Source organism: Rhinoderma darwinii, chromosome 5 (genome assembly GCF_050947455.1).
Source record: "Rhinoderma darwinii isolate aRhiDar2 chromosome 5, aRhiDar2.hap1, whole genome shotgun sequence".
Lineage (NCBI taxonomy): Eukaryota > Metazoa > Chordata > Amphibia > Anura > Rhinodermatidae > Rhinoderma > Rhinoderma darwinii.
In genome coordinates this window covers 320,768,674-320,785,406 of record NC_134691.1, presented here as the reverse complement: position 1 = coordinate 320,785,406, position 16,733 = coordinate 320,768,674, and the positions used below count along the sequence as shown (strand labels likewise).

General features: G+C 42.6%; 1 protein-coding gene across 6 annotated transcripts in view; it reads left to right on the top strand.

The window, feature by feature from the left end:
* Positions 1 to 16,733, top strand: part of MLLT10 (MLLT10 histone lysine methyltransferase DOT1L cofactor) — a 216,530-nt gene that overhangs the window by 136,166 nt on the left and 63,631 nt on the right. For all 6 annotated transcript variants that reach the window (XM_075827571.1, XM_075827575.1, XM_075827572.1 and 3 more), the window contains one exon: positions 8,302 to 8,566. In XM_075827571.1, coding sequence (XP_075683686.1) covers positions 8,302 to 8,566 — 265 coding nt within the window. The remainder of the gene's footprint in view (positions 1 to 8,301; positions 8,567 to 16,733) is intronic.

Sequence of the window (16,733 nt, the reverse complement as noted above, 5' to 3'; positions counted from 1 at the left end):
GTCTGATATTACTAAAGGGGAGACACGCCTTAAATGACATGTCAGAAAATGTTCCCACGACTATCGGGGGATACTGTGGAACCCTTTTTACCACTGGAAACTTCTAACAAAACGCTGCAGCGATATCAAGCACGTATGTGGTCTTAAACGGGTGGCTCCACCTATATCTATAAGGTGGAAATGAGTATCTGTTGTTGTAAAAATATTTAGTCTACTTACCTATGCGGCTGGGATTTTGTGCACATGTTCCTTTGTACAATTAACAGTCCCTGCATAAATTGGCAGTTGCGGTCTAATTCAGACAGGCGGTGGAGTTGTCATGCCCACTCCGCTTTGACCTTGCTATTCATATTAATGGCAGGTTCAAAGGGGAGGACGGTGAAAGCGTGCTGCATGTTTCAGTCCCCATCTGCATGTGTAATATGCAGGGGGGGGGGGTGTAGGTTCATACATCAAACGAGGGACCCTATGTTGGATCAGTGTTTTTTTTTTGTTTGGTTTTTTTAAAGGGGGATTTAGTGTTTTATTTCATTATTCATTTTTACACTTTGTGATCCCACAAATATACATATATACACGTTGTTGTTATTATGTTTGTGTTACTATATTATGTGAGAGAACAGAGCCACATGCTTGATGTATGGTTATTATACACCAATGGTAGTGTTGTTAGATTTTTATTTTGGCTTTACCAAATATTAAAATCTTTTGGTTTGGCAGTTTTAGTTGAATTTTTTTTTTTCGCCACCCACTTTTATTTTGGGAATTTGATCACCAACTCAGGACAAAATTGTAATGTATTCATTGCCTTTGTTACTTTGTGGAAAGGAGCAGAACATGAATTGTAGAAGTAATAACAATAATCCTCATCAGCATTTATCTCCGTAATTGTGTCTTATATGACAATTATTCTCTGGAGTAAAGCAATTAAAACCCCAGCATGTATACAGCCCCGTGTGTGTTCAGCGGTTACGTGTAACAGCTTCATGTCATGTGAATTCATTTCACCAGTTTGTATCCAGGTATGTTTTAGTCATGTTATTTTTAAATATAATTTTGTCTCCTAGAAGTCTGTCTGTCTCTGTCTGTCTCTGTCTGTCTCTGTCTGTCTGTCTCTGTGTGTGTGTGTGTCTGTCTGTCTCTGTGTGTGTGTGTGTGTGTGTGTGTCTGTGTCTGTGTCTGTCTGTCTGTCTGTCTGGGTTGTCTCCAGTATCTGGGCCATGCTGACTGCTGAGCATCTCTCATTTGCTGGAGGGTGCGTGGGAGAAGATCGATAGAGTGAACAAGAAGATCGAGGTCCCATAGATGCTCAATTGGGTTCAAGTCTGGCGAATTAGGGGGCCAGGGATGTACTTGGAAGTCTTGGACGTGCACTTCCAACCACTGTCGGGTATTTCTAGCCGTGTGACATGTCGCATTGTCTTGCTGGAAGATTCCATCTGCCCCAGGGAAGACAAACAGCATGTATGGGGGGACGTGATCTGCAACGATGGATTCATACCCAAATCGGTTCAGAGCTTTCCACATAAATAAGAGGGCCCAGAGAATGGCATGATAAAAATCCCCAGACCATAACGCTGCTGCCACCAGCTTGTGTTTTTCCAGCAATGGTTGCAGAGTGTTTTTTCTCGCCTGACACGCCAACGTCCATCCATTCGATGAAGCAGAAACTGTGCAAATACCGATACCGCCGTGCAAATTTAAGCCTTTTTTCCAATGCACCTTTGTTAGCTTAGGAGCAGTGACCATCCGTCTACTTCGGAGACCCATACGCAGTCAGGTTCGCTGAACTGTCTGGTAACCCCCTGGTTGATTTTCACGGTGAGCTGCTCCACTGTAGCGTGTCGTTCGGCCCTCGCTCACCTTCGTAGCCGACGTTCACCTCTCACATCAATGACGTGCTGCTCCGCAGTTCCCACGTTGGTTATTTCCAATGGTGCCACTTGTCCACTCACGATACACGTTCAACACCGCAGCACGCGAACCGTTCACAAATCGTAAGCCCATAATCAGCCCTTTTTGAAAGTTCTTGTTAATTTCTGAAGAGAAGCGGCATTGACCACACTGCTTGGGCAACAATTATCTCTAATTATAGTGAAGGGGGAGGCTAAGGCTAAGTACCCACAGGTTGGATTTGCCATAAGCAATGCAACCTCTACTTACTACAGGAGCCGCAGCAGTAATCAAAGGGTTATCTCCGATTTCTGCGGCTGATGTGCATCTTGTTGTTCCTTAATATAATAATAATAGTAATCTTTATATAGCGCCAAGATATTACGCAGCACTTTATAATTTAGAGGGAACATGAACACACAATATCAGACATTACATAGTGACAAAGCTAATTTACTATTCATACAAGAGAAGCGAGGACGCTGCTCGCAAGAGCTTACAATCTATGATGAAATAAGGGAGATACAAAGTGTAAAAAGTGCCTTTTCAGTCCAATGGTCCGGCCATCTTTTATACACATGGGGTAATACACAACGCTGCAGGAGCCGTCACCAGCCAGTATCTGTGTATGATGTACATGAAGTGTAATAGGGTGCAATGAGTGTGAGGGAATCTTATTCTGATGACTCGTGTAAAAGGGGGGCCAAGGAAAGGAGTCCGATTCGGGAATGTTCTAGGCCGGTCTGAAAAGATGTGTTTTCTGGGCACATTGCCTTGATTCCACATGATGATTAGCCCCATTCACATGCATTGAATGCAGATTGTTGTCGGATTTGAGGCAGATTTGTGTCTAATCAGACACATGTAAACGGGGCCTTAGTATTAACCCTGTATTGACCGCCGTTAAGCCTTTTCACGGCGGTCATTAGTGGGCTTTATTCTGATGCAATAGCCTTTCTACGGCGCTGCATCAGAATAAAGTAAACCGAGCAGGGAGCCGATAAATGTCCCTGCTCTCAGTTACCAGATGTAGCGTAGCTGAGGGCTGGGGGCGTCCCTGCTCGAACGTGTGAGATCGATATTAGTATCGATCACACACGTTTAACCCTTCAGATGCGGTGCTCAATAGCGAGCGCCGCATCTGAGTGGTTTGGAGAGAGGGAGGGAGCTCCTGCTCATCCCACCAACACCCGGCAATAAGATCGCCGAGTGTCTGTGTCTCCGATGGCCGGGGGCCTAATAAAGGCCCCCAGGACTGCCTGTGGTAAATGCCTGCTAGTTCATGTCCTAGCAAATGCCTGTTCGTTTTAAACTAGTGGGACTAGTAAAAAAGTTTAAAAAAAAGTTGAATAAAGTTAAAGAGGCTCTGTCACCAGATTTTGCAACCCCTATCTGATATTGCAGCAGATCGGCGCTGCAATGTAGATTACAGTAACGTCTTTATTTTTTAAAAACGAGCATTTTTGGCCAAGTTATGACCATTTTCGTATTTATGCAAATGAGGCTTGCAAAAGTACAACTGGGCGTGTTTACAGTAAAAGTACAACTGGGCGTGTATTATGTGCGTACATCGGGGCGTGTTTACTACTTTTACTAGCTGGGCGTTCTGACGAGAAGTATCATCCACTTCTCTTCAGAACGCCCAGCTTCTGGCAGATCACGCTGTGTCGTCACTCACTTCCTGCCCCAGGTCCTGCATAGTGTCGGACGAGCGAGGACACATCGGCACCAGAGGCTACAGATGATTCTGCAGCAGCATCGGCGTTTGCAGGTAAGTCGATGTAGCTACTTACCTGCTGATGCTGCTGCAGAATCAACTGTAGCCTCTGGTGCCGATGTGTCCTCGCTCGTCCGACACTATGCAGGACCTGGGGCAGGAAGTGAGTGACGTCACAGCGTGATCTGCCAGAAGCTGGGCGTTCTGAAGAGAAGTGGATGATACTTCTCGTCAGAACGCCCAGCTAGTAAAAGTAGTAAACACGCCCCGATGTACACACATAATACACGCCCACTTGGACTTTTACTTTTAAACACGCCCACTTGGACTTTTGCACGCCTCATTTGCATAAATACAAAAATGGTCATAACTTGGCCAAAAATGCTCGTTTTTTAAAAATAAAAACGTTACTGTAATCTACATTGCAGCGCCGATCTGTTGCAATAGCAGATAGGGGCTGCAAAATCTGGTGACAGAGCCTCTTTAATAAAAAAAAAAAAGTGAATATAAAAATGAAAAACCCACTTTTTCCCATTACAAAACGCTTTACTATTAAAAAAAAAAACACAATAAAGCAAAAAAGTTACATATATTTGGTATCGCCACGACCGTAACGACCCCGACTATAAAGCTGTTACATTATTTAACCCGCACGGTGAACGCCGTAAAAAAGAAAATAAAAAACAATGGAAAAATTGCTGTTTTCTGTTAATCCTGACTTTAAAAAAATGTGATAAAAAGTGATCAAAAAGTCGCATCTACTCTCAAATGGTACCAATAAAAACTCGTCCCTCATACAACTGCATCCGCAGAACAATAAAAAGGTTACGGCTCTTCAAATATGGAGACACAAACAAATAACCTTGGAAAAAAAAGTGTTTTTACTGTGTAAGTAGTAAAACATACAGAATCTATACACATTTGGTATCTTTGCAATCGTAACAACCCGTTGAATAAAGTTATTGTGTTATTTATACCACATGATAAACGACATAGATTTAGGACGCAAAAATAGTGGCAAAATTTCATGTTTTCTTCTATCCCCCCCCCCCCCCCAAAAAAAAAAGTTTATAAAAGTTAATGAATAAATTATATGTACCCCAAAATGGTGCTATTAAAAAGTACAACTTGTCCCGCAAAAAAACAAGACCTTATACGGCTATGTCGACGCAAAAATAAAAAAGTTATAGCTCTTCGAATGTGACGATGGAAAAACGTAAAAAATGGCTTGGTCATTAGGGCCCAGAATGCAAGCAGGGGGAAGGGGTTAATACAAGAATAAACATGAGGCATTGATATTCTGACGGCCTCCGTGCACATTAGTCCATCAGTGGGTCTATTCCTAATATAAGATCCCCCACCATCAATGTAATGTGTAGGGCTGAGTTGTGATTACACTTCAGGTTACAGTATATAAATGTGTCCCGCTTCTTACAATATCATGTGCGGATTTCTGGAGGAGTTGGGAGAGGTTAAATGTTGCTACCGGATGTGTATAGCCTTCATAGGTCACTATAGTTTTGGCAATTTACTCACAAACCATGAAGCTCAGGATGAGCAGCTTCAGGTATATCTTGTGGTAAAATTGTTTCGGCGTTTTAAATGACATTTTGGACCCCCGTTCTGCTTCTTATATGACCAAAAAACATAAGTAAACTCCCTTGCACATGAATACCTTTGTAACAACGTGGCTTCTTTCACGTATAATCTTGGCTTAGAAATGCGCTGGGTGGTCAGTTATGTTAAGTGGTTCCTAAAGAAAAAAAATCTTTTGGTTTTCAATGTATTCCGCACACCTGTGTTTGAAGGAATAGGATCTTGGGAACATCTGCAGGCACAAAGGGATGTATGAAAAATAAAACCACCAGCTCGAGAGCCGGCCAGTGCGAGGAATGTCTCCTGAATGGGCCTAAACCAAATAATCTCAGTGGTCAGAAGTCTCCGTTGTTTAGTAGCACAGGTCATTCATGGTTTATGCTGAAATATTGGAGTGAGTGAGGAAGAGATGAGTTGTCTGTTTAGTGTCTGTGTGTCCGCGGGCGTTCCTCTGTATAACGTGTCTGCCAACGCTTCATTTGTGAATATTGGACACGTCAAAAATAAATAGCAGCGACCGCTAAAATAAAAAGTATTTATTGTACCCAAAAGTGCATACAGACTAATAGCAGCAATGTTTGGATCCAAAATAGTGGCACAGACCTTGTCAAGCTCCATCCGGCCGAGACTGCAGCTTAAGGCATCATGGGCACGATCCGTGATTATGGCACGGGCGGCCGCGGAGTGTCAGCCGTCCGCAAATCACGGACCGTGCACACATTTGTTTTAGTTAGACGGACCCCAAATGCGGCCTGTGTAATGACATGTCCTATTTGTTTTGCGGTCCGGGCTCCCGGCCAATGCACAGACCGTGTAAACCACGGTCATGTGCATGGGCCCATAGAAATGAATGGGTCCGCGATTCATCCGCATTTTTCGGCTGAATTGTGGACGCAAAAACACGGTCGTATGCATGAGGCCTAACACATACTTGCCTCTATTTTGGGTGGGAACGTTGCTCCCATCGGTCTGTATGCCTTTTTTGGGCACAATAAAGAGACACTTTTTGATCGATACTGGCCGGGATGTCATCTCTGTGCCCCACACAAAGCTGCACCAAGAACAGCCGGTATGACGTGAGTTTTGGGGAGTTTAAAGATTCAGGAAATGTCCCTAAATTTATTTGAATAAAACAGAATCTGTAAAATGTTTTATTTAGTTTGAGGTCTATTGGGTAAAAGCACCAAAAATCATCGCACCTAGAGCTGTGATTTATCTTATACGATGTGTAATTGGAGAATTTCATTCATTTATTAAACATCGCACATCTGGCCGCGGCAGAAAACGTCATATGTGATTCATGAAGAAGGGATGGATTGATAGGTTGTGTTTATGATGGTGGCATAACCGCTCTGCTGAGTCCGACGCTAAACAGATACCAGCAAACCACGACCGACCCCATTCACTTTAATGGGGTTCGTTGAGGTTCCAGTGTGATTGATAGCAAGAATAGCGCTGCAGACTGCACTACTCATCATCAAAAACACCCTAATGGGCCGCGGTCACCAGCCGGAGGCTCTGAAGCACAGTGTAGTTTGGGTTATTTTAGTACTTACGTATAGTATATGAAAAGTTTGTCTAACAACATTTTAAATGGGTAAACAATTGCTAATGTTTCTGCCTGCGGAGCGCGTGTCTGCCCCGGACTCTGCGTTTTTGATCACCCCGGTGTAATTAGGAAGGCATGTTGAATGTTTTTATTGATTTGGGCTTTTATAATGTAATGATGGTAATTGATTGGAACAGATCAGTACAAATTACGGTCATTGTGATGTTTACTAGAACCACATCTGTAACCTTGGTTTATGCCGTTTGCTGCTCTATCGATTTTGTTTATGAACTATTATTTTGGTCGTGTTTTGTTTGTTTGTTTTTTTCTTCTTTCTTTTGCCTGTAAAAAAAACAACTTGTGTGATAGTTTAAAGGCCTCGTTCACACAGCTGTGCATTTGTGTCCGCAATTGATCTGCATTTTTTGTGGATATGTCGCGGACCCATTAGTTTCTATGACCCCAGGCACATGACCCTGGTTTTTACGGATCCGTATACTGGGGCCGCAAAATGCAGAACACAAAAACTCAGACTCAGGTCAGGTCTTTTTACGGTCTGGATTTGCCGCTTCACTAAACTGGTGAAATCTTTTTTAATTTTTGGGGTGAATTCTGATGACACACACATGTTTTTTTGCGGTCTAATGGACCGCAACAGATCCGTGGTTTTGCCGCCCGCAAAACCATTACGGTCGTGTGTATGACACCACTGGCGATTTGCCAGCTTTAGGTTTATTAGCACCAGTATCTATTCTAAAAAGTCTCTTTTCAGACTGCGTTCAATGGTCCCCATGATGTATACGCCAAGAAAAGTTCCCGACAGACACGTGAAGCGGAGGCTGTGAGAGATGACGTATCCGTTGGAGACCTAACGTATTCATTAAACAAATGCCATTATAGTCTATGGGCGACGGATATATAAGACCGATGCCTAACAGTGGCATCCATCTCCCATAGACTATAATGGTGTCCTTTTTAATGCATACGTCAAAAACACTCATGACTTATCGATTAAACGGATTCCATTATAGCCTATGGTTGACGATGCCGCTGTGTTAGGCATCTGTTTAATACAGCCATGAAAAGCTATTAAAATGCACAAGACGTTAAATGGATGTCTGTGACGTATGCCATACAGTGGCATCCATCTCCCATAGACTATAATATTAAACACCATATACATTTGTCGTATACGTTTTTTTACTGAATGCCTCTGGATATAGTCTATCAAGTGGAAAAGAAAAGGCATACCCAACATATATATATATATATATATATATATAAAACAAACAACTCTTTTGGCCTCCGTCTGTATATAGGTACCTTACATGTATGCGTCGGGAGCATTCTTGACGCTTACGTCAAATGTACAGGAAAAACGCAGTATAAAGGGGGCCTTACAATAACTAACCCACAGAGATGTTAGTAAAACTCGCTATGTAATCATAGCATTGCCATAGAACATTCGTTTTCTAAAGTTAAAATACTAGAAATCATCACACCCTGGTGAAATCAACGTATTAACCCTCTTGTCTCCAACTTTCAGTCGTTCAGCTGCAGCACCAACAATAACAACAACTCGGTGACCAGCTCAGTAAAGCGTTTGGAGGAAACTGCAGCGCGGTTCACAAATGCAAATTTCCAAGAGGTTTCTGCACATCCATCAAGCGTGAAAGATGCTTTGGAAACACGAATGTCCGAGAGCAAACCCAAGAAGACGGCAATTCACAACGCCATTCAGCGCGGCCGGAAGTCCGTCAGCGGCAGAAACACTGCATGTTCTGCCGCAGCAACCAGTCCCTTCCAGCAAGGTAATGAAGCATGTCCTTTAGCTGTACGTACATCGGTCCAGGAGTAGGCTTACTGGTTATGATGTGCTTAGGCCTAGATGTAGCAGAGCTGAATCGGTCTACTTCATAGTGCATTTTGATAGCTCTATAAATTAGGATAATTTAGTTACAGCCCCTAAAAACCACGAGTGATGCTTTGTAATGTTACTCTGTGAGGTGAGCCAGATGGCAAACTCAGCTCTGTTACATCTGTATTTAGTAGTTTATGTAAGAGCTAGTGGAATATAACGCCTGCCTTATTGCAACATGGAACACATTTGCACCATCCTGAACGCCACCACATTTTACTATATTACATGAACTATTATTATATTCTGACAATAAACAAGAGGATCAGTTGTATTTGTGCAGTTTACTATAGATAATCCGGACATAGGTGGAATAATGTTACCCGGGGGAGCCTGCTCATATCAATGAAACCTCCTATACGTGTGCTGAAAGTCACATTCAGGTATATGGTGATCGTATTTTTCTCTGCCAGTAGGTTGGGTTTAAACATTAGTTTTCACTTTTTATTGGTTATTTTTTTAAAGGGAATCCACCTCTCCTATTTTCCCCTTTCTATGATCTTTTCTTGCGATTTCTGAGAAGGTTGAAATAAATTCTAGGAGTGAAGCCATGTTTTTGAAAGAACTTGTCGACTATGTTTATTTTAAGCTTTAAAGGGGTAGCCCGCTTTAGACGATCCCTTTGTGTCACAAGGGCCCCCTAGCTATAAGCTGATCACAGGGTGTATCGCTGCTGCGACCCCCAGCAAATAGCTGTAATCTGGCAACAAGTGTTAATTTTCCCTGCAGCGCCCCCACGGGAAAAATAAAACATTACAGAGTTCTTGTTGAAATCAATGGGCTGTCTGCGTGGTGCATGGATGTGCGGAGTCTCCCAGTGAGAGGTGCTCTTTGTAGATGCTATTCACTCTGGGTAATCGATGATTGTTCAGAATGGGGAACCCCTTTGTAAACCCAGAATTCTGTGATCGGGTATTTGCAAATCTATATTCTTACCTCATTAAGAGCACTTCAGCCTATAAGGCCTTAATCAGACGAACGTAGAATATGTCCATGTGACGACCCTTAAAACAACGGGCGTCATGTGGACACATGTATTTCAATGGGGCCGTTCACACGGCCGTTGTTTGAACGGACCGTGTGAAGGGTTCATTGCAAAATAGAACATGTCCTATTTTCTTCCGTTTTCACGGATCCCAATAGACACAAGTCTATAGTGAAAACGGGGGCAGCTCGGATGTGAAAAACGGGTTGGTTTCCACACGTTCGTCTGAATAAGGCTTAATTCTGATATTCACCAGTGTTCATATACAATCCCTGCTCTTATTTATAGCGACATCCACTTACTTTCTAAAACATTCATCCTTTGTCGTCTTAGCACAGCAGCCATGTTTTTCTACCTTCTCGATCAGGAAGTTTCTGCTTCCATTGCTTAGTGTTATACTGTGCCTAGCTCTGTGTGAATGAGCGATAGTCTGCAGAATGACACCCCACACACGGGATCACCACATTACACATAAACCTAAGCTCACCGCAAGGGGGTCACCTTACAGTCACATGGGCTGCAGGATCCAACCGTTGATGATAAAAATAATTGTTTTTTTTGTATAGATATATATATATATATCTAATAGCATCTCCAATCCGGTACATGGGGAAGGGGTACCGCACAATATGTAGAGAAATATTTTTTTGGCCAGTGCCACTTTAAGGCTTCATGCACACGACCATAGTGGTGTGCACGGACCGTGACTTGCGGCTCGGACGGCCGTGTAGTGTCACCCATGGCTGCCCTCAAATCACGGGCCGTGCACATTGCCATGTGTATTAATTTCAACGGGCCTGGACAGCAAGATGCGGCTGTCATAAGACATGCCCGATATTTTTGCAATCCAGGCTCCTGGGCAATGCACTTACCGTGGAAACCATAGTCGTGTGCATGGGCCCATTGAAATAAATGGGGCTGCAATTCACCTGCTGATTTGTTGGTAAATTTCGGCCTCAAACATACGTTCGTGTGCATGGGGCCTAAGTTCCTTACCAGTACCGCAGCGTTCACACAAGGACCGGGCAGCGTCAGGACGTTGCATGCGATGCTGCTCGGCGTCAGGTCTTTGTACACGTGGTGCTGGAGTGATAAGGGAGCCGAGTTGGGGCACCCCGCTGAAAGGTGCGTCACATTTATTAAGAGGTTTTGTGTCTTAATCGACTGAATGAATGGAGTAAACGCCGACACATTTATTAAGACTGGCTTACGAAAAACACCAGTCTTCAAAAATTCCCCCCGTTTTTCTTCTGGTCTAGTTACAAAATTCCAAGTGTCCGATCTTTGAGCAGGTCCATTGATGCGAGGAAGACACTAATGTTCTGCTGCTTAGAATCCGTATCCAAAAATACTTTTACAGTTAAGATTTTCTGTTTTTTGTTTTTTTTCCCCTTCCTCTAACATGACTGAATCATTTGGCACAGGATTTTGGCTCCAGATCCAACTCTTCCATTCTGTACTGTAGCGCTTTTCAGATTTTGTCATATTCAACATAATTCAGTTGCTGTTTAAGAGGGGAAAAAAAGAGTTTGCAGAAACCCTTCCATCGCTATATAGGATTAGAAGTTCTAGAATCCTAATGAGCTCTTAACAGCAGCTGTAAAAACAAAAGGCTAAAAGAAAGGCAGATGGTGACAGTCAGATCGGCTAATGGAAACCCATTTTACTGAGCTGCTAATTAAGTGATAAAATAGTGGTTGTCTTGCAGCTTCTCCTGCGCAGAGCGGACGAGCCGTCTAATATTTACTACCCATTTGTCAACTTTTTGGAGGCAATCAAAGATCAGAGAAGGTTGGGGAAGGGCATGCCAACTTTTTTTATTTTCAAGCCCTGTTCTCCGTTACGTCTGCTATAAATTTCAGCTCTGCTAATTCTGTATTGGTCTAAAATCCAATAAAATATTTTATTGGATTACAGTTAAAATATTTATTCCTGATGAGCTAATGCCTGGTTACCTTTTTTTTTTTTTTTTTTTCCCACTACACCTCTGGTGTTACTTTTTTTTTTTTACCCGTTTTTGCTGTAAGTATTTGAAAATGAGTTCAGTTAAAGGAAATGTAAAGATGTCGTCTCCTATATCTTTTAGGCCTAGTTCACATGGAGTTTTTTGCAGGCAGAAAAAAATCTGCCTCAAAAATTCCTTCAATGTTTTAACGCTTTTTTTGCGGTGTTCAATATAATGCTAGGACCGCGAGCAAAAAATGCTGCAGGTTTTTCCTGCCTCCCATTGATTTCAATGGCAGGTCAGAGGTGGAAACTGCTCGAAGAAAGAGCATGCCGCTTCTTTTTTTTATTTTTTTTGTTGAGCAGCCAAAAGCCGCCCAGGAAGAGGATGATTCATTGAACAGTAATTGAAAAATGAAATTAGAAAAAGATTTAATAAAATAAAAAATATTTGGATTGTTTAAAACAATTGCAAAAAATTAGACCGTTATTTATTTTTGATCTTGCTGATACTGTGACATGTATTAATCTGACAACCGCAAAAAGAGAGAGAGGAATCACAAATATTAGTCCCTGTCCTCAATTGGGCTCACAATGTAATTTTTCTATCTCAGACATACACATTCGGGCCAATTTCAGGGACACCATTTAACCCCTTCCCGCTCCTGGACGTACTATTAGGTAATGGCAGCTGTATCGTTCGCGCTCCATGACCTAATAGTACGTCTCGGGAGTAACGGCCGTTTCGGCTGTCCTCCCGACACATACAGGAGCTGTGACAGCTGCTGTCTCGTACAGCAGCTGTCACAGCTCCTACAGCGGGCACCGATCGCTGTGTCCCCGCTGATTAACCCCTTAAAAGCTGCGTTCAATAGAGATCGCGGCTTTTTAGGGGTTAAGCTGCCATCGCCGGCCTGCTACACGATAGCGGCCGGCGATGGTGACTATGGCAACCGGACACCAAACAATGGCGTCCGGCTATGCCATAGACGGAAGCCTAGTGGGTCCTGACGAAGTCAGGACCCACTATGCTTGCTGTCAGTGAGTAGCTGACAGTTCTAATACACTGCACTACGCATGTAGTACAGTGTATTAGAATAGCGATCAGGGCCTCCTGCCCTCAAGTCCCCTAGTGGGACAAAGTAATAAAGTAAAAAAAAAGTAAAAAAAGATGTGTAAAAATAAGAAAATAATTGTTTTAAAAGTAAAAATCCCCCTTTTTACCTTATCAGCCCTTTATTATTAATAAAAATATATAAACAAACAAATAAACTATACATAATGGGTATCGCCGCGTCCGTAACGGCCTGAACTACAAAATTATTTCGTTATTTATCCCGCACGGTGAACGCCGTAAAAGAAAATAATAATAAACCGTCCCAGAATCACAATTGTTTGGTCACTTCACCTCCCAAAAAATGGAATAAAAAGAGATCAAAATGTCGCATGTACCTAAAAATGGTAATGATCGAAACTACAGTTCGTTACGCAAAAAACAAGTCCTGGCACGGCTTTATTGATGTAAAAATAAAAAAGTTCTGGCTCTTAGAATAAGGTAACACAAAAAGTGAATGATTTTTTACAAAACGTATTTTATTGTGCAAACGCCATAAAACATAAAAAAAAACTATAAACATCTGGTATTGACATAATCGTATCGCCCCGCAGAATAAAGTGAATGTCATTTATAGCGCACGGTGAACGCTGTAAAAAAAATGGAATAAAAAAACAATAGTACAATTTCTGTTTTTTAGTTCACCACGCCACCTAAAAATAGACTAAAAACTGATCAAAAAGCTGCATGCACCCCAAGAAAACTACAATGGATTCCTCAAGGTCTAGTTTCCAAATTGGGGTCACTTTTGGGGGGTTTCCAATGTTTTGGCACCACAAGAGCTCTTCAAACCGGACATGGTGCCTAATAAAAAAGAGGCCTCAAAATCCACTAGGTGCTCCTTTGCTTCGGAGGCCGGTGCTTCAGTCCATTACTGCACTAGGGCCACATGTGGGATATTTCTCAAAACTGCAGAATCTGGGTAGTAAGTACTAAGTTGCGTTTCTCTGGTAAAACCTTTTGTGTTATAAAAAAAATGGTATAAAGAGGATTTTCTGACAAAAAAAAATGTAAACTTCACCTCTACTTTGCTCTAAATTTCTGTGAAACACCTAAAGGGTTCATAAACTTTCTACATGCTGTTGTGAATACTTTGAGGGGTCTAGTTTCTAAAATGGGGTGTTTGATAGGGGTTTCTAATATATGGGCCCCTCAAAGCAACTTCAGAACTGAACTGGAACCTAAAAAAATAAATAAAATTAGGCAATACTTCGCTTCTTACATTGTACTGATAATGAGCCGTGCCCACCCCGAGATGACCCCAGTTTTGACCGTTTGTATAAACAGAGACCCCTATTAGACCATTTCAGTGCCCGGTTTTCCCAGCATTCACCCCCGAGAAGTGTATTTCTATTGATGAGTCTTTGGTACATTTTAAAAGGAGGGTTCAATTCCGCGAGTACCTGCCGAGTAAGAGGGCACGGTATGGTGTGAAGATGTATAAGTTGTGTGAGAGTGCATCAGGGTATACCTACAGATTTATGATCTATGAAGGGAAGGACACCAGTATTCAGCCCCCAGAATGCCCCCCCTTACTGGGAGTTAATGCAAAAATTGTGTGGGATTTGGTGCACCCACTGCTGGACCAGGGTTACCACCTCTACCTGGATAATTATTATACCAGCGTCCCTCTCTTCAACTGCCTCGCTTCCAGAAGTCCTGCGGCATGCGGCACTGCTAGAAGAAACCTGAGAGGCCTCCCTAAGACTCTGCTTGGGCAAACAAGCAGGGGAGAGCGCAGGGCACAATCTAGCAGCAACATATTGTGTGTCAAGTGCAAGACGAGAGATGTCACACCAGTACCCATGTACCTGTACGAGGTACCAGTACAGAGACCCCCACACCAGACTGCATCCTGGACTACAATAGGTACATGGGAGGGGTGGACTTGTCAGATCAAGTCCTGAAGCCCTACAGCGCCATGCGGTGTGGTATAATAAGCTGGCCGGGCACATCATACAGATGGCATTGTACAATGCGTATGTGCTACGTCGGTGTACAGGCCATAGGGGAACTTTCCTGGAATTTCAAGAGGTGGTTATCAAGAACCTAATCTTTAGGGACCAAGAAGGGGGGCACCCTGTACTTCTGGAGGCGAGGCCACACGCATCGTACCAGGGCAACACTTTCCAGGAGAAGTTCCCCAAATTGGCAAGAAGGGAAGAAGTCAAAAGAGGTACAAAGTCTGCTATAAGAGGGGGATAAGGGAGGACACAATATATCAATGTGACACGTGTCCCGAAAAACCAGAGCGCTGTATGAAAGAGTGTTTTAAAATGTATCATACATCCCTTGGTTTATAATTTACCCCAATTTTACTTATCCTGATGTACTCCGCACAGCTTATCCCCCCTCGTCTTTCCCCTCTGGGCCCTGCTGTGTGCCCTAGCAGCTGATAACAGCCACATGTAGGATATTGCCGTACCCAGGAGAACCCACATTACAGTTTATGGGGTCTATGTCTCCGGTCAAAATGCTCACTACACCTCTAGATGAATGCCTTAAGGGTGCAGCTTTTAAAACGGGGTCACTTCTTGCGGGTTTCAACTGTACTGGTACCTCAGGGGCTTCTGCATACATGACTTCACACCAGAAAATCCCCAGTAGGCCAAATGGTGGTCCTTTTCTTCTGAGCCCTCCCATGGGCCCAAACCGCAGTTTATCACCACAAATGGGGTATTGCGGCACTCAGAACAAATTGCGCAACAGAATGGGGTACTTTGTTTCTTGTGAAAATAAGACATTTTCAGCCAAAACTACATATTTTGTTTTAATTCCCAGCCCAATTCAAATAAGTTCTGTGAAAAAACTATGGGGTCAAAATGGTCACAACACCCATAAATGAATTCCTTGAGGGGTGTAGTTTCCAAAATGGGGTTACTTCTGGTGGGTTTCCATTGCTTTGATACCTCTGGGGCTCTGCAAATGCGACATGGCACCCGAAATCCAATCCAGCAAAATCTGGACTCCAAAGAACAAATAGCACTCCTTTCCTTCTGAGCCCTCCCATGGGCCCAAATGGCAGTTTATCACCACAAATGGGGTATTGCTGCACTCAGGACAAATTGGGCAACAAAATGGAGTATTTTATTTCTTGTGAAAATAAGAATTTTTGAGCTAAAACGACATATTATTGGAAAAAATATATACTTTTTTTAATTCCCAGCCCAATTCAAATAAGTTCTGTGAAGAAACTATGGGGTCTAAATGGTCACATTACCCATAAATGAATTCCTTGAGGGGTGTAGTTTCCAAAATGGGGTCACTTCTGGTGGGTTTCCATTGCTTTGATACCTCTGGGGCTCTGCAAATGCGACATGGCACCCGAAAACCAATCCAGCTAATCTGGACTCCAACAAACACATAGCGCTCCTTTCCTTCTGAGCCCTCCCATGGGCCCAAATGGCAGTTTATCACCACAAATGGGGTATTTTGTTCCCTGTGAAAATAAGAAATTTTGATCACAAATGACATTTTATTGGAAAAAATGTCATTTTTTTTATTTCACAGCCCAATTCAAATACGTGCTGTGAAAAAACTGTGCGGTCAAAATGGTAACAACAACCATAAATGAATTCCTTGAGGGGTGTAGTTTCCAAAATGGGTCACTATTGGGGGATTCCTACTGTTTTGGCACCTCAACACCTCTTCAAACCTGGCATGCTGCCTAAAATATATTATTATAAAAAAGAGTACTCAAAATGCACTAGGTGCTTCTTTGCTTCTAGGGCTTGTGTTTTAGTCCACGAGCACAGTAGGGCCACATGTGGGACATTTCTAAAAACTGCAGAATCTGGACAATACATATTTAGTAGTGTTTCTCTGGTAAAACCTTCTGTGTTACAGAAAAAAAATGTAATGAAATTGAACTTCAGCAAGAAAAATGAAATTTGCAAATTTCACCTCCAGTTTGCTTTAATTCCTGTGAAATGCCTGAAGGGTTAAAAAACTTTCTAAATGCTGTTTTGAATACTATGAGGGGTCTAGTTTTTAAAATGGGGTGTTTTATCAGGGTTT